Source organism: Pempheris klunzingeri, chromosome 7 (genome assembly GCF_042242105.1).
Source record: "Pempheris klunzingeri isolate RE-2024b chromosome 7, fPemKlu1.hap1, whole genome shotgun sequence".
In the NCBI taxonomy this organism is placed as follows: Eukaryota; Metazoa; Chordata; class Actinopteri; order Acropomatiformes; family Pempheridae; genus Pempheris; species Pempheris klunzingeri.
The window spans coordinates 18,383,393-18,405,265 of NC_092018.1; the positions used below are offsets into that span (position 1 = coordinate 18,383,393).

At 41.6% G+C, this 21,873-nt stretch overlaps 1 protein-coding gene across 1 annotated transcript; it reads right to left on the bottom strand.

The window, feature by feature from the left end:
* Positions 1-105: 105 nt before the first annotated feature.
* pip5k1bb (phosphatidylinositol-4-phosphate 5-kinase, type I, beta b) lies at positions 106-21,216 on the bottom strand. The gene is made up of 14 exons (XM_070833798.1): positions 21,117-21,216; positions 20,927-20,995; positions 20,094-20,224; positions 17,057-17,174; positions 14,004-14,156; positions 13,455-13,754; positions 7,203-7,405; positions 6,759-6,842; positions 5,910-5,958; positions 5,711-5,795; positions 4,527-4,685; positions 3,331-3,457; positions 1,601-1,724; positions 106-1,432 (listed from the first exon to the last, which is right to left on the bottom strand). The coding sequence occupies exons 2-14, from the start codon at positions 20,993-20,995 to the stop codon at positions 1,430-1,432; spliced, it is 1,605 nt and encodes a 534-aa protein (XP_070689899.1). The 5' UTR covers positions 21,117-21,216; the 3' UTR covers positions 106-1,429.
* Positions 21,217-21,873: the final 657 nt, after the last annotated feature.

The window sequence follows — 21,873 nt, forward strand, 5'->3', positions numbered from 1 at the left end:
GTGAAGGCAATTTATGTACAAAAAAAACACCCAAGTTATGCATACATACACAGCAGTGATGTGCAAAGAGATCACAATAGGTAGACAATAAATGTAAGCATTTTATTTATAGGAGTCTCTTCTATATATAAATATGCATTGTCTTTACATTCAGCAAGTAAAGTATTTTTTTCAGCAAATGGTAAAATAGTGAGATTTACATAATAAATTATGGTCTCAACCAACGTGTGATGGTGGAATTCAACATTTATAGTTGGATATGGTTCTGATGAAGAGGTATCAGACAGCTTCTTTGAGTAGGATGCATGTCTCATAACTTCTTGAAGAGGACACACTTAGTCAGTATCAAAGAATATCCTGAGTAAAAGCAGTTCAGTCATGACACAAACCTCACAAAACTAGTAGCTCCACATCAAAAATGATCTACAATGTTCTGTCACTGTCTCTGCACATGTAGTATCAATGACTTACAGAGGTGTGCATTTGTAGAGTAAAAAGAGAAGAAAAGTGCATATTCACATATCCAAATCTGTGCGTACGTTAGGTAGCCCACCCACGTAAGCAACTTCTTCAGGGAAAAATATTTCTTACAGTAATCATAACCAATGTCAAAAGTGCCTTTTTTATCAAGAGCGAGTGCATCTTTCCTTCCGCTCTGTGCTTCATCCAAGATCCAGTAACTGTCTTTTCTCACTTCACTTTACAGCAGCCCTTTGAAAGGGCTTCAGGTCCCTGCCAGGGCTTTACAAATAACAGCCCGGTTAGGATAAGGTGGCCACTTTAACCACGTCACAGTCTGTGTTTGGCCTCGGGAGCTTCAGGATCCATCATGTCTGTTCATGTGAGTCTTTTCTCATCCGTGATGGCTGCGGTTACAAGCTGGCTTGTGTTCTTTGTGTGACAACGTCACATCCCTGTTCATCACGGACACAGATGCTATCATCAATTTGCTGTAAACATTTCTCTTCTGATCAGCAACTAATGCAGTTGCAGGCTTTGAAAGCCTGTTTCATTTCTTTCTGGTCAGCAGTAAAAATAGTTAAAGAAATGTATGACCCCCTCCTCATATGTTTATACAGTAAATGTTTGGATCTTTGTGTAGGCCATGAAAACAGTATACATATATAAAACTTAATGGCACTGCGCTGACGCATGCTCTAAAAAGTGATACTCAGTTCATCTTGATGTTCATCACTTTACATGATATGTCACATACTCCAGAAGTCCATCACTGTGACTGTGTTGGTGTCTTCTTTTAGTCCATCAACCGGTAGAGAATCTCCGTCTTTTTATGTGTTGGCAATACAAGTGGCAACATGGATGTAGCAGCACAGGAAGTGGAGTCAAAGGCCAGCCTGGCCCATCCAATGGAGTGCGGTGATTGTCTTATGATTGGCAGGAGGAAATGAAGGTTGTAAAGCTGCTCTTTTCACTATTTGAGAGAAGAGAAAGAAATTGTTAACGTAGTTTTGGCCTAATTTTCTAAATGTGAACAAGCTAAACATGCTGATGATTAATATCTAAGCACCTTAAGAGGGCAAAAATCCCTCAGAATGACCCGATGTAAGAGTGACCTAAAATAAATGGAGAAACAACTCACCAAGTAGACATCGAGAACAGATCCATCATCACGGTCTATGTCCACATCCATGGTGCTCTGCTCTGAAGTGAGGCAGATAGCACTGTCCTCCAGGGTAAACGTGGAGCTGGATGCAACATCATCTCTGAAACATAATACGATATTTTCATATTGACCTATTCAGTAGACAGCCCGGAGAATTTATTGTCTGGGTCAAAGGTAGTTAAAGGGAAACAGTTGTGCAAACAGTGCTTGAAAACGGATGAAAAACATACTCTCCAGAAACAAATCACACACTATTGCAGAAACTCCAACATCAAAGAGACAAAGAGATGAAGCGACTGAGAGCAGGAGGGGAAATCCGTCTGGTGACTGCGCCAGTGGAGGCCTTAGCTGAGCACAGGAAATGAACAAAATCTCCTCAAGCCAGATTTGACCACCACAAGTTAAATTGAGACCCTAGCTGGGATAGTATGTACCACAAATGGTCACATGCAAACGGTCACATATGGCATGAGAATAATAAGAATGAGCTTAAGAAGTGTATTGTTCTGGTAATTAATTAATAAAGCCTTAATTGCATAAATGCGAGAATAATTTCCAAAAAAAAAAAGGCTTAAATGTAGTTTGACCATAAGGTGTAACATTCATCCTCCTTCTCTTTTATGGTTCTACTTCAACCACCAGGGGGCAACTTGAGAGCTGTCAGGTGACTGAAAGATTCAGGAATGCATTTTTTACCCTTTTATGACATGTGACTGACTTCTTTTTGTGCTCAAAGTGAAAATGGAATCCAACTAAAGAGCGCAGTGGAGAAGTACATTTGTAGTGATAGATGGACAGACAAAAGACAGAGGTACGTGTAAATAAAAGCTTTGTTTTAAAACAATCCCATCCTGGCTCATCCCAACATAAGGTGTTGCTACTGTAACAGGCAGACCAGCTGTCAAACACGGATTAGCCGTCACCGCATGGCGTGTCCTCTATTGTCACAGTCTTTCTGCAGAATAATAGCACTAAGTAAGAATGCGTCACAGCCGCTGTTTAAATATTTATGAAAACAGTTGACAGAACAATGTCAGTGCAGCAGCAGGTGACTGATGAGGGGACAAGACCAAGCAAGTCGCACAATGGAGCCTCAGAAAGCAAGCTGAACCTGACACTGCTGGACACAAGGAGAGGTGAAAGATGGGAAACACGGAGAGGTCAGAGGACAAAGTGTTCAGGAGCCAAAATGAAACTGTTCTGTACTAGCAGATAGTGATGTGGGTTAAAGGTGTAATAAAACATGTTGATATAATACATTTACTATTTCATAATTGACAGTAAAAATTTTATTTTATCAGATTTTACAGTTCAATATAATGATAAAGCCAACCAAGGCTTTCCTGCACAAAGCTTCCAGTCTATTTCTTCTTCCCTCTCTTGTAAATAAAAGAGTACCCACCACCTCGCCACTCATCCTTTGACTGCACTGTCCATATGTTGTGTAAGAAGTGTATGTTTGAGTGTGTGGTTGTGTTTTGGATGACTGTTGCCAAGCCAGCTGAGTCACCTGCTCCATGACGCATGTCACCAATAAGGCCGTGTGATGTAAGAGCACAAGTGACAATAAGGGGAGCCTGTGCGTGTTTGGCGTGGCAGATTTACACGCCTTTCTATCACATCTTCAAGGCCGCGCTGTGTACACACTAGCGTTGTCTGACGCGATATGATGAAAGCAACCGGAGGGAGCAAAAAGGAAAACGTACCTCTCCTCTGTTTGGTTGTCCACATTGACAAAGATGGAGGAGGTGGAGATGGTTCCCATGGAGGAGCCCTCGTAGAAGGACGGGTTGGCTGGGACCAGATCAGGACGCAGGTACGAACCAAACACAGCTGAGAAGATATCAGTAAAAGAAAACACACTTTCTTACATTTCCTGACATCAGTTCATCTGACCTCCATGCCCCCAGTTTGTAACACTATCACTACTACACTAGTCTTTTTTCACAGGCTGAGGAGTTCTACCCATGATGAGTACTTTGTTTGTAAATTTGGTTTGAGTTCCCCTTTAACTGAGAAAACGCACACATCGACCTGACATTGACATTGTATCATCCAGCAGAGGAATGGAGAAAAAGTTATTCTTATGATTCTCTTGTGCTTTCCATTGTGGACAAGTTTAAAAACAAGTGTAATGACTGAGACATGGGAATAAGAATTTTATTCAAGTTAAAACTGATATATATTTCTCTGAATCAACTTCAAACTTTAAAAAAACTGATTTTCTCTGCCCTCGTTGAGCTCGATTTGGTGACGAAGAATAGTGAGTCAGGAACTCTAACAATCCAAATTGCTTTATAGTATGTTACATCACAGCTAGAGACGCTGGCAGGAGCACGCTCGGTTGTACAGAGAAAGTGTTGGCTAACCTCTCCCTCTTCATATCAAACACAAAGGTCGAACGCTTCTGCTGAACTTGTGCATCATTTCCGACATTTTCTCAATCACCTGATTTGTTCTAGGGTCAGAATTTTGGCCAAACACATGCTACAGGGCTGCTCATAACAAGGTATCCTCTCTTTTCTTTCCATCAAGACCAAACACTGTATCAACCAGTGACAGCAGCCCCTCTGGGCAGCGCCGGGAGGGCAACATCTCTATAACCGAATGCAGGTGGCTATTTATGGGCCTCAAGTGTCTTTAAAAAGCTTTAATAAACCACACGAACCAAAAACTGACTAAGGTTGAAACGGCAGGTTAGAGAGAGACATGATGAGGATAATGGTAAAAGTGTATTAATGCAAAACGCTTGTTAATGTTTTGAGTTACAAACAATCCCATTAATAATTCAGGCACTTCTATAATCATCCCCGAATGTTGTCAAACATCCAAGATCTTACAACCCAAATGGAAAAAATTGCTTCACAGTGAGGTTTGCCTAAGGAGATGTTGTTTTGTGTACCTTGTCCGTCCAGACTGGCCAGACTGCAAGCTCCTCCCAGCCTGTCCCTCCTGTCCTCCTCATTCCTCTCATCTGCCTGCGATGAAAGGATCTCCTGTGAGGACGACTTCAGAGCCGGGATGGAAGTGCGAGTCCTCTTTGAAGGGGAGAATCGAATTGCTGCGGAGGGAAAAAAAAAGAGTGAGCAAGCCAGGGAAAGAGAAGAAAAAGTGAGAAATATTTGGTGAATCAGAGGCAGAAAGTCAGAGGAGAATATAAGTGGAGGAGGTAGTGGAAAGAGACGATTATCCTGATTGGAGTAACGTTCGCACACAATAAAACTCCAATGTTCTGCCACCAAAATTAGCAGTTAAGTCATTAAACTGTTAAAATGCACAATGGCGATTACACAAGTGTCCCCTAAGCCATCCTTATTCTGCCTCCCAAGCAGAGCATGAAATTAAATCCTTTCCTGTCATCTCCCCCTGACGGGACTTGGCGATGGTTAATAGCGAGGCTAAATCCTCGAATCTTCTGCTTCATCCATGTTCATTTCCACAGGGGTCCCGCATGGTTGCATAATATCGTTACTATATTTGATGTTAATGTGAAGTTCCCAAACTGCTTCCTGGCTTTACCTACAGCCACACCCACGACACTGAGAACAAATGACTCCAAGGATACAAATATTTCACGGTAAATATGACAAAGGGCCGATCAATCTGTTCTACATCCATCAGCACAACAGGCCTGCTTTCTGTGGACGTAGAAGTGTGTTTAAAAGGAGAAGCAACATCATCTTTACTTCCACCTCAGTGACTTTTGTTTGATGAATGAATGAACAAAATTGTGTTATTTAATCCCAAAATTTAATCAAAACTCACATTTCTCATTTCATAAGGGGTTGTGTGCCTCAGATGCTTGTGCAGCAGGTAAATATAGAAAACGGTACCATGTTCTGGGTGATCTTAAGAACAATACATGGAAACAATATTCCACTTAATGTAATGAATAACCGCTAATCTAATAATGTTACAGTGACACACAAGTGCCCAGCAGTAGTTAAAACCTGCCCACAGATTGACTCTTCTTATCAGGCCAGGATGTCCTACTTCCCATGGCTGCCCTTTCTCTTTGTTATGTTTTTGCATGTGGGCTGGTTTCCCTCTCTCCCCTGTGTGACAATGATTGAGCTGCAGACTTACGATGAGTCTTCCTGAACACCCGTGTGCTCATGAACTTGAGGAAGCGGCTGGCATAAAATCCGGGCCGGTGCACCGAAACGGAGTCCTGAGGATAGGTAGAGAAAATACCGGGCTTTTAGTAGACGGAAGAGTACGTGACCGAATAAAAGGCTCATTCATAAAAGCAGCAGTGTCAGGTTTGAGCAGGTTATCGACTTACGCCATCATACACCAGGGCTTTCCACGAGTGTTCCAACTTTTTAATGAACCTGGGGAGAAACAAAACAAGAAGACGCCTTGTTACAAACGTATCCACTTCCCCGACAACTTCCCCTTTATGCTCGATCAAACCTGAGACTCTTCCCCCTTGGCGCAACACAAACTGAGGTTATTTTTCAGCATATTAGCAGAAAATACATCACGGTTTGAAGTTGCGTAACATTGTCTTTGAGTGGAGCAGCTATAAGGCAGGATAAGTGGAGCCAAATGGGGCCTATTCATCCTTCCTCCCTGACCTGATTTCACCTCACCCACTCTGTGTGCATTTAATGCCTCGTCCAAACTGGCTGGCAAAGACTTATGGGATGCTTTAAAATTTCCACAAGTTTGAACAGCTGATGAGCCAAAAGGCTTCCTCCTCAGTTACCCCACGCAACAAAAATCAATGTGTAAATAAAGAAGACTGATAACCTACTGTGCCCATTTAAATCATGCTGGAGAGAGTAGAAGTCTTGAGTCCTTTTAGGAGTGTGATAAAGTGGCTCTTTCCATCAATGCAGAGTGATAATTCAACATTAAGAGGTCTTGTTGCAGGGCAAGCATCAACGGAAGCAAGTCATGCCAAGTCCTTAACTATTCATGCACATTCCTGCTTAACTGTCACATCTTTATTGGCTATTGAAAAGACATCTTACTTTTCAGAAATTGAGGCTGATCATACAGTCGGATTTAAATGGTTGTCATGGCCCCAGAAGTCAACAGATGAATGAATTTTCCAATATTAAGAAAGAACCAGTGTGTGGAAAAATAAAATGATGGCAGGTTTATATAATCTCGTAAAGATCACTACCTGTATGATTGCAGAATATCTATGATACCCAGGAAGATGAGCAGCTTTTCTTCTTTGTGCGTTTTGGCCGGGATGCCACCCATCCTAAAACAAAGTAAAAACACACCAGCAGTCACAGAATAGCTATTGTTCTGAACTGTTCAAATAAAGGCAATGCGCCATCGCACTTTTACAAACATTTGTAAAAGAGGCACTTACAGTATTTACATTCATGTGTATTGCTGTGAATACGCAGAACAGTGGCTGTGTTTGTATTTGTGTAGCTATGGTTATATGAGAGCCTGACTGTGTACACTGTTTGAGTGGCCTGTGCAAGGCATGAGCACGGTTGTATAACTGTGTCTGTGAGAGAAAAGGTGGAGATTAAGAGACAGACAGAGGCAGAGTGTGTATGCCCAAATATGTGTGCATAATATGTGTTTTCCCCCAGCTGATTCGACTCACGTGTCGTCTGTGGTGACAGCTTCGGCGGCCTTGCCGTCTCCCTGGATGGACTCCATAGCAGTGGAGTAAAGAACCCTCTGACCTACAGGTCTCCTTCCGTCCCCCCCAGCCTGGCCCGGCTCACCCCCCTCTCTCTGGCTCTGGTCCAAGACGTGCACACCCAGCAGCAGGCTGTAGTCCATGATCTTAAAACTCTCCAGTACCTGTAGCAAGTTACAAGATGTGCAGTGTTTACAATAAATGCACAATGAGTCCAATGACACAAGCTGGATTGTAATGAACAAAATATTTCACATTTCCTGTGACCTGTGTGGACACTGATGAGATTATTCTCATTATTCTCTGGACTAGATTCTATACCTTCAGCTCCCTGACGGTAAATATAGTGACATTATGAAATGTTTTGTTTTTTTTCCTTCCAGAACACTTATATCACTGAACAAGCCTCAGCACCGCAAAGGCTGCGAGCTAGCTAAAGGAAATCTCTCTTTAAACCAGTTTTGAGCTAAATAAACAAGGTGTTACTCCACAGTGAGCCAACTGTTACACATTGACCTGTCTGAGGAGCCTTTCGCCCAGTTTCCCAGAGACTCTCTGACTCCGTGTCTCCTAGTGCAGGAGCCTGAGCTGAGAATGGGATCAGGGTCACTGCCAGGTAGCCAGGCTTATATTATGACCTAGACTGGAAAAACTATTACTGTATTGGTGTTTAATTCCTTACTTGACAATCAAGTTTTTCAAGAGCGTGGCTCAGAAAGAGAGAAAGCATGAGCTGTCTGAAGGGGAGAGGGCAGACGCTATTTACTTCTGCAAAAGTGCTTTGCATTCAGTTCCTTTAGTTCCCTTCAGTTATAGAAGAAGAATGAAAAAACAAGCAACTCTCAATAAATCATGTCAAGAAATTCCCTCTTTAACGAATGCATCTTTAGTTGATGAAAAGCCACAAAGAACAAGTTAAGACATTCATCATTATTGTCTTGGGGATTGTCTCTTGCGCTCCATGACTAACACATTCCTAAGCCTAATAGGATTGGAAGCAACAAAAAATAAAACTTCTGATATAATCAAAGAGAGCTGTGACCCAGACTCCAGAGAAAACTGGCCTGTTTTTATGACGAATGTGAGACCAATAGTGTTGAAGTTGACCAACAACTTCCTTCCTTATATTTCTCTAGCCATTTTCAATGCATCGTTAAAGAAGACATTATCAGTGTTAAATGTTAATCCAGTATGCGTCCGTAATAGAAACTGTCACAGTCACACACATTCATGCTAAAGACACACAAACACAGAGTAGACTTAATGACTGACTCAGACAAACACTGGGGCTTTTGTGTGAGCTTTGCCTTTTCCATATCAACGATTTGCATCCCTTCACTCAAACTCCCCCAGCCTATTCAAACAGCAGCCATTTTGAATAGAGCCACGCACACTAGGCTGCCTACAGAAGGCCATTACTGTGCGTACTGGCCCCAGCTTTCCCAGGCAAACAATCAAACGGTCACAGCAAAAAGAAAACAGCTAGATTTTGATGGTTGTTTGCGCAAAAGAGTTTCTTTGGATTATGAAAAATACTGATTATATGTACAGAAAATATCAGTGAGCGGAGGGAAATATTACTGATCCTGAGAGGTGTTACAGCCAAGTGTTTGCATCTCACCTCCGAGCAACCTACCCTCTGCTCATGTTTCAAAACCAGCTCAGTTTTCCCACATTGAATGGGAAAAGCTAATCCTAACACTCCTGTATGTAGTGAGCTTTGCCACAGCATCCCTGATCTTTAGCAAATCTCTGTTGTTTCTCAGTATATTCCACCCTCGAGCACTCCTCCATCCATCTATCTCTGTGCCAGCAGAGCTTTAGTGCTTCCCATACTGTTCGCTTACGTGCCCCATTTTGCAGTGACACTAATACAGTGCAAGCTTTCTTCAGTACGAGCCTGTCTACTGGGTCATTCACTCTGGACGTATGCTGACCAGTTACAATCACAGGAATGTTTCTGCATCTATAACTCTCCTACACATGACACAACATATCAGATTAGAGACATCCATCCGTATACCGCTTATCCTTAAGAGTTACGGGGGGGCTGGAGCCAATCCCGGCTGACATTGGGCGAGAGGCGGGGTACAACCTGGACTGGTCGCAAGTCAGATTAGATGTGGTTTTTAATTTTGTCACTTGTCCAGACTTGTAAAGGCACATGGGCATCAAATTAAACAAATCAGCTTCTCAACATTTCTAGATTTCTAACAAATAACAATTTAAAAAATCACATATTTCTGTCTCTGTTCATTCTCTCTGACAAATGTAGAGATTATTGCATAACTGTTGCTTTCCATTATATTAGATTATAGCCAAGTACCTAATGAACCGGAGACCGAATAATAATAATAACACCTCCCATCTCCATGATCAGATATGCGATAACAGGAATTAAAGTATGCACCATGTCACTTTTAATAACTTCATATCACATTGCACATTTGTATTAAGGCCTGTGTACAGCTGCAATGATTATTCACATAACTAGCAACAATTTTTCTTTATAAAATAATTATAATAAATATTAAGTCATTTCTGTAGCTATAATGGCACAATTACTCAAAAACAAATATTTCCTGGCTTTCTTACTCTTCTCTGATGGTAAAAATTAATATATATTTGACTTTTAACTATTGGTGGGACAAGACTGGACATCTGAACACATCAACATGGGCTCTGGGAACTTGTAATGAGCTCTACAGACCAACCAAGTGGCTTTTTCATAAAAAAATAAAACAAAGTAAATGTATTACTAGTACTAATGTAATTAACAGGTTTTAGCCATGTGGAGTAAATGTGGTTAGGGATCCTTTACAGTACGTCTGACTGCAAGGTCAGGGCCTTAGTTTTCTGCAGCTGAGAGTGAGAGAAACCATTGTTGTCACAGGATCACATGTCTGAGAAGCGGGGGAAACCATACAGTAAATGGTTGTTTATGATTGGCTACAATGGCTGCTATGCAATCCATTATTGTCCGACCGTCAAGAATGCATGCCCACATTGTCTGAATCATTATTTCTGCACTTGTTTGTATGTGAAATTAAAGGACTCCCTATTCCACAAATTCCAAAAGAGGTTTAGACAGGAGACACATAGATGTCATCTGGCCTGGGTTGTCCCCAACATGATGAAGTGTCAACTGTCAAACGTGTGCTGTGAACAAAACTGTCTCGACAGCTTCACATTATCATCAGCATCACTATCATCATTACGTCTGTTTGTCTGACAGACAGCTGCTGCACGGTCAGTGTAATGCAACAGGGACGTGATGCTCTTCTCTAACTCAAATCACACACACACACACACACACACACACACACAAATAGCCAGAACGGTACAAACACACACTACAATACACCCTCTACGTCTCTATCTCTCCATACAGTAGAGTTCAACATGAATTATTAAAGCCTTGTGTTGTTTTGGCATTTGGCAAGTATCAGGGGAGCTGCAGAGTAATAGAGAGAGTAGACTTAGAAGGAAGAAAGTGTACTCTGCGTTTCTCTAGAAGTGTCCCACATAGCAGAAATATTTGATCTTCTCAAACTCACTGCTCATCCTCCTCTTTGCCTCATTTCTCTGCCTGCTGCTTTAACTCAACTCTGACCTCCCGCATTCCTGTGAAACAGGTATCACAACACTACCAGCACTGAAAAAATAAGCTAAAATGTATTTTTTAGAGGCCTCGCCACATGCATTTTCATAGGACAACAGTCCCCTTCCACTTCCTCATTCCCTCCACGCCCCTCACCCCCTGTTGCTTGGCTTCTGCCGACCCCTCCTCTGTTTTTTGGTCCGCAGCCTCTCCTGGGGTGACGGGGTTAGCTGCTTAGTCATGGAAATGGTCAGCGATTCTGCTTAGAGGGCACTTTGCTTCCCGCTCAGGAGGCGAGTGCAGGAAGCCATGACAATAACAAACTGCACCGCACAGAGTCTCTAACAGCTGCTGCTAAATAGGCTCACTTACATATACACAGACACACACCACACCATACATTTTATACAGATTATATGAGGCACACGGAGGGCTGTACATGCACACTTTGCTAGTAGGCAGTACATGTCGGAGGTACGTTTGGGCAAATTTAGAAATGTGAGTGTGCTGCCAGGTTAAAGAAGCACTGACTCAACAAGAGGGCAGGATGTCATTCTGGCTGCAATCTGCTTAAGAAAACATTAAAGAAAACAGAGGATTTGACAAAGTCAGCACATTGGTTAATGATGATGTGAAGGGCCATAACACGAGAAGATCACTTGAAGTTCCTATGAATGTAATCATACTCTAACTCAACATCACAAGACCCAGCTTAGTCCAACAGCTTGTGATAACAACAGCAGTGACACTGTTTGACTTAAAAAGTGGGAAAGCAACAGTTATTCGCACCTGTATACACACATTTCCAGGAAGGATACTCCACCTTCCCAAAAAAGTAACACGAAAGGAGAGGAGAGGAGAGGAGAGGAGAGGAGAGGAGAGGAGAGGAGAGTGCTGTTACTTAACAGGCTAAATTAAATATACCGAAAGCACCACACTGTTCATTACCACTAACTCCTTTCCATGCACTATCAATCACCGGTTTTCCCACATGTCCAAAATTGAAACATTTAGCTGAGGTATAATGGAAGTCATTAAGTTGTTGAATGCTGGATGGTGCCACGCAGGGATACCAGGTTTGGCAGGTCGGCCAGGCCCAGCAGGAAGTTTGACATGGCGTCTTTCTTCCTGGTATCTGGGCCTCATCTGACACATTTACAGTAACACCCTGGCCAGATTCCCGGTTGAATATTAGCTTGTTAGCATGGAGGAGCTGTGTGTGTGTGTGTGTGCAGTTACTGTATGTCAAGCTGAAAAAATGGGATTACAACACTGCGGTCTTTAGGATCTTAAACCCCATCATTAACCAGCCACTATGTGGATAAAACACATTCAATCAGTGTCTGGGAGCCACAATGTCATCACTCATAAAACATGAGGGAGCCCACCTTGTCTACATAAAGAACAACAGGGTAGGAATGTTTGACATTCCAATGTTTTACTATTAGTAAATGCATCTGTGGATTATTTTTACATTTCTAGCACATATTTCTGTTGTCTAAGAGCCACAGTTCTCAGTTATAGTTATTTTAGAGGCACAGGACAAGAAAAACAGCAATTCAGCTCTTCTTTTGCTTTTTAAAGCCTGAGGGCTTGTTCCTTGCCCACAACTGTGGTCTGCACGTCAGCAAAATCAGAAAATTTATTGTACATGGTACTTCAGTCTCCACTACTAGGCTGTTTCCACAAATTATTTTTCTGACACAGATTTATTGTAGATAGACAAAAAGGATATTGACTAACTATTTACAACTGTTGTATGATTTCATGCTTCTAGAAGCAGTTAAATACTGACGGATGACCAGAGCACAGACTATGTCTTCTTTTAAAACCTTACTATCCTCCTCCAGCAGACTCCTGGCCACGCCATTAAAATGGAGAAGAATGTGAGCCTTAAGATTGGACTATCTTTGGATCGAGCTCAGAAACTCTCACGCTACCAGGATCATGTCTTAATCACATTCAGTGTTTGGAGAGCTGTCATGTACTGAAACATAGCAGCACAGAGACGGGAGAACAGAGCCCGGGGCAAACTGGAAGCTTAGACTGAACTCACAGTGGAAACACACTACGCAGTGGCAAGCACATGGAAAATTCTGTTTTCAAAACATTTTGTCCCAGATGCACACATACTGCCCTGAACTAATACATACGTGCTGATGTGGTTCATTTATGCTTAGCATGTGTTTAAGCTTCCATAATCAGTTACAAGAATGAGAGGTCAAGAGCATCCCTTCATCAGCTATGTCGCTCCACTCCAGTGCATTCCCAGCTTCAGGTCCAAGTAATCCGCTCTAAGCTCTGATATGGCATAATAATGTCTGGATGGAACTTTGCTGCACACAGGTCAAAATGTTTTAGTGAATGAATGAAGGCATGAGAATGTAACAGAAATGGCCCTTTGAAGGAAAGTATTCTGTTAATGAAACAAAAATCACCTGATCCTAGACATCCTTGTTTGTTGCACAGCTTCCTTTAATAGAATAATAGTGACTTTCCTGTTGCAGCCGTTTGACTTTGTCATTTCAAAGCCACCCCAATGAACAGAGAAAGACAAGAAAGAACACACATAAACAAAATCCCTTGCCTCACACACTGCTAAAACTACCTACCCGACAGTCTCTCTGCAGTGTCTTCATTAGGTTGTTGTACGTCTCTGCGTCAAAGTAAAGCCCTTCTTCATGCATGTCCTGGAAGTCCAGATCTTTGTAAGTCGGACAAGCTTTCTCTCTCTCTTTCCTAGATGCTCGTCTCTTGTAGGTGGATCCCTTCAGGTCATACTTGTAGTGCATTTTAACAGAGCGCGGCAGCACGTTGTTCATCACCACCAGTCGGATGTTGATGCCTCCAGACTGGATGCAGTACAGCCCGTAGAACTTGGGCAGCAGTGTGCGTGGGTTCTGGTTCAGATTCTGAAGTGTGAAAGACAGCTTAGGTCACAAGATCAAAATACAAAGGCATAACACCTTTCAGCCTGATTGAGCTCTACAGCTGAAGCTAATGATGATGCTAATTCACCGCACCACTATGATGAGTGATCTTCTTTGATTTATCACTAAGAGGGTTTTAGACAACTATTCAACACTCAGAAGTGGAGTTTGCCATCTCATCAGGTGCTTGAGCGAGCATCTTAAACCTCACGAAGCAGCAAAGTGTCTCACCATATAGTATCCAGGTAGCAATCTCTGGAGAAACTTGGCCTCTTTGTGCTGGACGGTTTTAATGATGAACTCATCATCGCTGGTTAGGTAAAAGAGAGAGCCACTGGCTCCCGGGTTGGTCAGCTCAATCAGAGGCTCATTTACCAGGGAGTACTGAGAAAGGAAAAACAAAAGCAAACCATTTTAATACTGTATTTTCAGACAGATAAACTACTAGAGTGAAAACTATGACACTATTTAAACTTTTATGGGTAACACTATTAAACAAAGATGCTACAGCATAGGCATCTTTTGATTATTTAGTGCTAGAATATTATATAATTGCATTTGTTTTTCTCTGCAATACTTGCAATATACACCTCCTGTGCAATATTGTATATTTTTCTTACATTTTATATTTGTTTTTATTGTTATATTCTTTATATCCCTTGTTTTTGCACTACTTCTGTTACTGATGCTTTGTGTCTGTCTCTTGACTCTCTGCTGCTTTAAAGTGAATTTTGTCGGTGTGGGATAAATAAAGTCTCTCTTAAATCTTCACTGGCTTTAGGGTATTTACAGTAAGTCTTATGATACAAAAGCACCAGGCTTCTATTCAAACACTGCTTTTTTCCTGAAGTGGTTTCATAAACTATGTAGCCAAAAACAAAGCACTCAAACTAATTAAGTGTACACCCAGGAATTACACTGATATACCCCCATATTACCCCCATTCAGCCACAAGACCATCAATGAGGTAATAAAATGTACTCTTAAAGGGTGGGATGGGCTTGAGGTAAAGGCTCTGTGAAGGCCAAGTCAAGTTCTTCCACATCAAGCTCAGAAAGCCATTTCTTTGTGGATCCCGTTGTGTGCATGGGGCACTCTGATGTTGAAACAGAGGAGGGCCTTCCCAAAACTGATGCCACAAAGTTGCAAAGAACACTACTGTCTAAAATATGATTATATGATATCCACTGTAGCATTGAGATGTCCTTTAGGTGGAACTGAGGGGCCTAGCTAAACCCATGAAAACAGCCCCAGATCAAAAGTACACAAAGAAGTACATGATTGTCCACATAGTTTTGGCCATATAACGTACATTACAAGCATATCAATGAAAACAGGTCTCTGTTTACATTATTGTCATTGTTCAAAAAACACTAATCAGTTAATTGCAAAAATACCAGATCTGGATCACATGAGCCCAGTGCTTATGTGTCTACCAAACTTCAATGATATCTCCCGACGTTTTAAACTTCTGTTTACTACCATAGACAGAAGCATAAGCTCCTCAGTCGATGGTAGTAAGGAGCAATTACTATTTGGGCTGTGTCTCAGAAAAACACCAGAACAGGTCGAGAGCCATCACTGTAACGTGTGAGGGAGAGACTGTAAGAGAAACCGACTGAAGAGATCAGTTAAATGTCAATCAGTGTGTTATAAGCACTACATGTTCAGAGTAGAGGACAAACACTGGAGGCATCCACGCTCCCTCCCCAGAAACTCTTATGCAACTAATGACCACTAATGACAGTCTGTAGTTACGCTGAGTTACCAACACAAACACATCCAAGGTTTATTGCATTTGCATTAAGGATACTCTGTGTGTGTGTGTGTGTGTGTGTTCTCTCCTTTAATTAAACTCTGCTGTGTGGCTTCTGTCTGAATGAATTCATCATCACCTCAAGGACATCAATCATGAGTACATCCTCGAAGCTGCTATGCCTTATGCCATTCTCCCTCTACTGCCTTGAAGTTGCATTTCATCTGTGTTCCTCCAAATTCTTTTGTCTTTCACTTATGCAGAAACAAATTTGGCATTCAAGAACCAGAATGCAGCTGGTGGGGCTTTGAAAGGCTTGGAGGCAGACAAAATATAGGAAAACAGCATCGTAAAGCCCAAACAAGATTACACAAGATCAAATTGTGTCCCAAGAAAGAAGCATGCATGTTAAATAGGGATGAATATGACAACAAGGCACACACTTTGGTGAGCAGCAAATTAAATTAACATACAGGGTGCATGTAGGATGCATAAATAATGGCTTTGACGTGGGTGTTTAAACATGCCTCCTAAGGGATAATAGACAGAAACACATAAGCAAACAAGCAAAAAAGTAAGCAAAATCTCTTAAAAAACATTCCTCTCTTTCTCCCTATCTATTTCTTAGTCAGTGTTTGTCTTTGATTCTGCTGGGAAATCACAGAATCATCTGCTGATTTCATTCAGCACAGGGAGCTGGTTAAAGCCGATGTAATGAGGGCATGCTCCATTAGCTCAGTCATTACCTCCAATATCTCTACTGTCCCAATGTTTTGCCTTGACTTCATTCTCCAACCCTGTCTTTCCAATGCACAGATGGTGTGCGGTGCCACTACTCAATAAAATACTCATTGAATTTTCTAACAATTAAGTACGCACTGAGGTTGAAGATTAGCGTTTAGTCAATAGAAAATAATTCAGGAGAAAGACAACCAGCTCCCATAAACAACGGGCAATGGCCTCATTGCCCGTTGTTTATGGGAGCAACGTTTTTTCTGTTTGTATTTTGGGCATTCCCATATAGATACAATGGAACAAAATTAGATTAAAATGTCCACGAGGACCAATAAATCTACTACTCACCTGAAATAAGATGTTTGGATCTCAAAGATCTTAAACTATGTGTTGTTTGAGACACATTAATAGATAGACCTGCTTCAAGCAATAGCTAGAGATTTGGGAAAATCTACGCTTATTTGCTTTCTTCCTGAGAATTATATAAAAATATTGATAAAACTCTCATGTCTGTCCGCTCATTACAAAGCTCATCACAGCATAAAGACTGGAAACGAGGTGAAACACGTAGCCGGGCTTTGTCTGATGTCAACAAAATCCATCTACCAACACCCCTAAAACTCACTACAGTCTTGGTAAGTGTAAAAGTTACAATTTATGGTTTTACGTGGGACTAGATGTGGGACTATTTCTTGGTTGGGGGCCCTGAGATCAACTCCAGGAAGAGGACTTGGGTATAAGTTTACATAATCATGTGAGGGTGGAACAAATAATGACAAGGTTTTTGTCTTACCAGGTAGTCATCTGGTTTGATGCCAAACAGATCCCTGAAGTAGCGGAAGGCCAGTGGGGCGTAGGTCTTGAAGCGAAAGTCAGGATAGTGATGTGCTGGGGTCAAGTTGCTTCCCTCACTGGGATGTGTGATGACAGGAAGCAAGCCAGGAAACAAAATCGCATAATTGTACATTAGATACATTTTTCCAACACTAACTAAATACGGGGAGATAAAGAAAACCTTGAAACATGTCACACATCATTAGCACAGTCATTCTCCAAGGATCCCATGCAGGCAGAGCCAGAGGGAATGTGAAGCCTAACACCCAATCTTTGTGCCTTGGTATCTAGGCTATTGACTCCCGGTGAGTGTATCAGTGGACCCTTGTTATGTGCTCCACCCATACATGAACAGGCTACAGTAAGGTCCTCTATGGGAACTCAGATTTACCAGTATTGTGGTGACAAACTGGCCTGTATAGAGTTCTTCACCTGGAGACTGAAGGTGGCTCTGATTACTGGATCTAAACAATAGCGCAGAACACATGAGCCTTGTCTCTGAGGGGGAAAACTGAATAGCCAATGGTGAAAATAAAAACAGCAAGCACACAAAATAACCCACATTTGTTGCCCTGACTAGACCGTGAGACCTGTCAGTCTCAGCCAGGCTTTAACAAACAATAACCCTGTTTTGGAACCCGTGCCTAAGGGGAACACTGCAACACAGGAATAAGCACATCTGATAAGGTTTGTATGAGTCAGCCGTCGAGTCTTAATAAACTCTTACTGAAATCAATCACTGTGACCCTAAATCTACAATAAGTAGGTTAATAAAGGTTTTGTTTACCAAGGCACCTCCAAATCTGTTTAAAATTCTGAGGACTTGGATGTTTTTCTGGGTAAAGAGGCTGCTCTGTTGTTTTGTGCTGGTGCTATGTTCAGTAACAGGATACAGGCAACAGTCAAGCTCTGCTGTGTAACACTATATTTGTAATTACTCTACAATGAAATCTGACTGCTCTGTTTAGTGTGTGAGGCCAACAACAATGATCTTTCGTCAATGACTGACAGTCCATGATAGCAACATACACCTCCCATGGAAACCATTTAGCAACACACGGCACCTGGAAATGTTTCATTAAATCTAATCAGAGAGCGATCTGTGTGTGTGTGTGTGTGTGTGTGTGCACGCGCCTAGTGATGTGTGCTGGTTGTCAGAGATACATGCACTGAAAAACAAACTGTGTGTGTGTGTGTGTGTGTGTGTGTGTGTGTGTGTGTGGGAGTCAAAGTGATCTGCGACATCTCCAGCCATCCAAAACTAGACTGACAGGACAAACAACAGTGGAAAAACCTCCAGAGAGGAGCAACAACATGGGGAGGAAGAGAGGGAGATGAGTGGTGAGAGGAAGGGAGGCAATAAAAGCATCTGAGAGCCGTCTCCATAACTCAGCCTCTCTCTCAGGATACTCTGTCAGTGAACAGAAAGAGAGGGGTTTGTATTCGTGAGCTATTACAAAACAGAACACTTGGAGAAAGTAAAGACAATACAGAGGGAAATGTCACTTGGGATATGTAGGACATCCATTTCCTCTCCCCGTTGATTATGTTTTGCTTATTGTGTCTTGTGTAATTGTCTTTCTTCCTAACCATGCAGCCTTGGTGTCATTTTATTTCAGTAGGCTTTCCATGCAAAGCGCTGGCCCTGAAGATAACTACAACTTTCGTTTTATTTCGCCATTATGTGAAAAGGCTTGACATTGAATGAAGATTGAGGATGATATAACAAGCCTGTTTTAAACCCTTCATATTCTGTACTTCACCATTTCAGCAAAGCTACAGCAGGTTTTTAAACACTCAACACTCTGGGTGTTGGGTGAACTCTAAAACCAAGATTAATGTTTGGCTGTTGCTGAGGAGCAGGACAGTAAATGTGCGTGTCAAGACTAGTTTTGCATAAACCACACTGAGTTTGCATATTCTGGTGCTGCATTTCAAAGGTAAACCACAAAATATTTCCTAGTAGGACTCCAATTCTCTCCCTTAAGCTTCACAGTTAAAGTCATGGATGATCAACATATTTGGCCATAGAAAGAACTAGTGAACATTTTTTTCTTTATTGTCACCTACTAACTTGTGTAGAAGTCTTTGCGTGTTTATAAGGATAAGACATGATAGAAAATACCACCAGCTACCACCAAACGATGAGAAAACTGTTTCATCTATTGTGAGACTATACTGTAAGTGCTAGCAACTGACAATGTCACAATAGTTGTAAAAAATAGTTACAGTGCGTGTTTGAGCATCAGCTGTGTGTTAATATATGTGTGAGTCACGCTTTCAAGGAATTGCTAGGTCTGTTTTGGATTATAGAAAATGTTTCTTTAAGATGAAGACAGCCTGAGATGACGGAGCAGCCACACGCTGACATGTGTTTTGCACTGTGGCAGTAAGAGGCACACACTAAGCTGATTTCACAGTTCTTGGCAGGATTATCCACTAGAATAGTTTTATCTCTGCATCATGCCTTACACTAGCAAAATTCACTTTGTTGATAAATGGTGATGGTGGAAGTTTGTGGTAGCAGCACAGTTTCTTCTGGATGTGCCTGCAGTGTCCATTGAGCGTGATTAATAATAGTTTCAAATATTGTTAATGCAAGACCAAGGCATATACTATTTGAGCAGGCAGACTTAGTCTTAGTCTTTAGTTGCTTTCCATTCATTCACTTTGAGGAGTCAGGAAACTATCACAGTCAAAGAGCAGCCTGTTACCACCTACACATAATCTGTTTTTATGAAGCAGCTCTCTGATTCACTGGCTTTTTGAGGACCAATAACCCTGAGCTTATGTAAAGTCTGGCTGTTATTTTTATGACAATGCACATGTGTGACTATTGCTACACAAATAACCTGTATGTGGAACACGTACTGGGGAAAATATTTTTCATATAAGATCATTATGATGTTTACATCATATATGAGTCTTGCTGTATAGAAGCTGTGTGTGTTAGTATGAACTTGTGTCTGAGTGGGTTGGCACTACATAGCGCTGACCTGGGCAGAAAAACACTCTCCACAACGTAGAAGTCTTGCATAAGCACGTCTCTGTCAGGCTTGGAGGTGAGGTTGCCCACAGTATAGCCAATACCAAGCTGAATGGCCCCCTTCAGGGCTGATGACGTGGTCTAGATGGGAAAATAGAGGACAAACATCAGAACATTAGTCTGGCTCTTCAGCATACTGTCACTGCTATCCCCATTACATACACAATAGGGTGTGAATGTGAATGAAAAAAAATAAATAAATAAGCTTGAGAGTGAAACCCCCCTCTGTTTGAGGCATTTTTATATTTCATTTACAGACTCTAGTTTAATATAACAAGTACATTTCACAACTCAAACCATGGCATAGTAGATGCCCAACAGCCTCAAAATATAACCCAATACTTTGTATAGCACATGTTTGTGGTATGATTTTCATACAAACACATTAAAACTAGAAATAAAAACACTGAGACATAATCTTCATTACTCTTGTTGCATGGGTGGCCACCACAAGAAGACCTTTGACCAGGTTTCATGTCCCATCTTGAGCAATTACTGCTTATAACAGCATTTTTTACGTTGTCACCATTATGAGGCTAAAATAAAAAAAGGCAGAAAGAAAACAAGTGTCACCAGCACTTGACTGATCTCTGGCAGTCGGCCCCGACAGAGGTCAAGACATTGTGTGCTGTAGAAGGACATTTATAAGGACTCATGTGACTCACAGGCTCAGGAGTAAAAAACCTTTTGGCTCCAAAGTAAATGTTATGGAAGCAGGTTCACATTGGAGGTAAATATAACCAAACACAGTGAGGCTGTTGTATGAATAGTCATAACTTTTACCTTCTTGTATGTTTTCTCTCTGCTTGTGCTCCAAGGCCCTCCCATCCCATTTTCTGTTGTGCTTGACATCTAAAAAAGACACAAAGCACTAAAATAAAACTGATAAATAAAAATAACTGGCACTAATTTCACAACTTTAATTTTTCCATCATGAATATGGTGACTGAAAAAGTCAATAGCATAAACTTACCTTGCTTAATAAAGAGCTGTGCCCGACAAACAGCAATCAGGGCGACATCTCTTGATTGTCAGCTTGAGGAAACATCAGGAGGTTTGGATCTATCAGGGGACCGTCTGCAGGAGAGCAGACGCACAAAGAGTTATTATTACACAATATGAAACCAGGCCAAAAAGACGCTCAGAGCCTCAGAATATAGTGAAGCTGCTCCAAAGTTAAGATGTGAGAAGCTGAGGACAGGAGAGAGCATGTCCACCAGCAAAGATTCCTTGATTAGCTGCAATACGTTTGAGGCCATTTTAATGCCATCACTCTCTTGTTAATCTGTGCCTGATATGAGAGGCAATTTAGTCTATTTCTAGACTTTCAACTGGCCTGCAGCTCTGCTTTGACAGTCACTCATGACTAATGAAATATTTATGTATGTGTGATAACCATCCCAACTCTTCTTCTTAGAGTGTCATTTTGGAAAACAACAGAATCCTGATTATCAGTTCAGCTGCCACTCCACAAATCATACTGTGCAGATGTAGAAAGCACACTATACTTAAACATTTACCCTTTTCCTCCTCCTCCTCCTCCTCCTCCTCCTCCTCCTCCTCCTCCCTGACTTCTTTACTTTTGTAATTCCTTCCATATTCCAGGCCATGTATGTGTGTTGGATATATAACACCTCATAAAGACACAGTCCTGCAATGTGAATGAACGAGATGTAGCCTTGGGGCTGAAAGTGATCTGCTGGTGCTACCAAGTTTACGCCACAACCAAG

Excerpts from the sequence above, each read along its gene's own strand:
- pip5k1bb (XM_070833798.1), bottom strand. The coding sequence starts at position 20,995 with ATGTCAAGCACAACAGAAAATGGGATGGGAGGGCCTTGGAGCACAAGC. Across the intron at positions 5,959-6,758 it reads GATATTCTGCAATCATACAG|GTTCATTAAAAAGTTGGAAC; the intron begins GTAGTGATCTTT and ends GTTTCTCCCCAG. Across the intron at positions 4,686-5,710 it reads GGTGTTCAGGAAGACTCATC|CAATTCGATTCTCCCCTTCA; the intron begins GTAAGTCTGCAG and ends TTCCCTCCGCAG.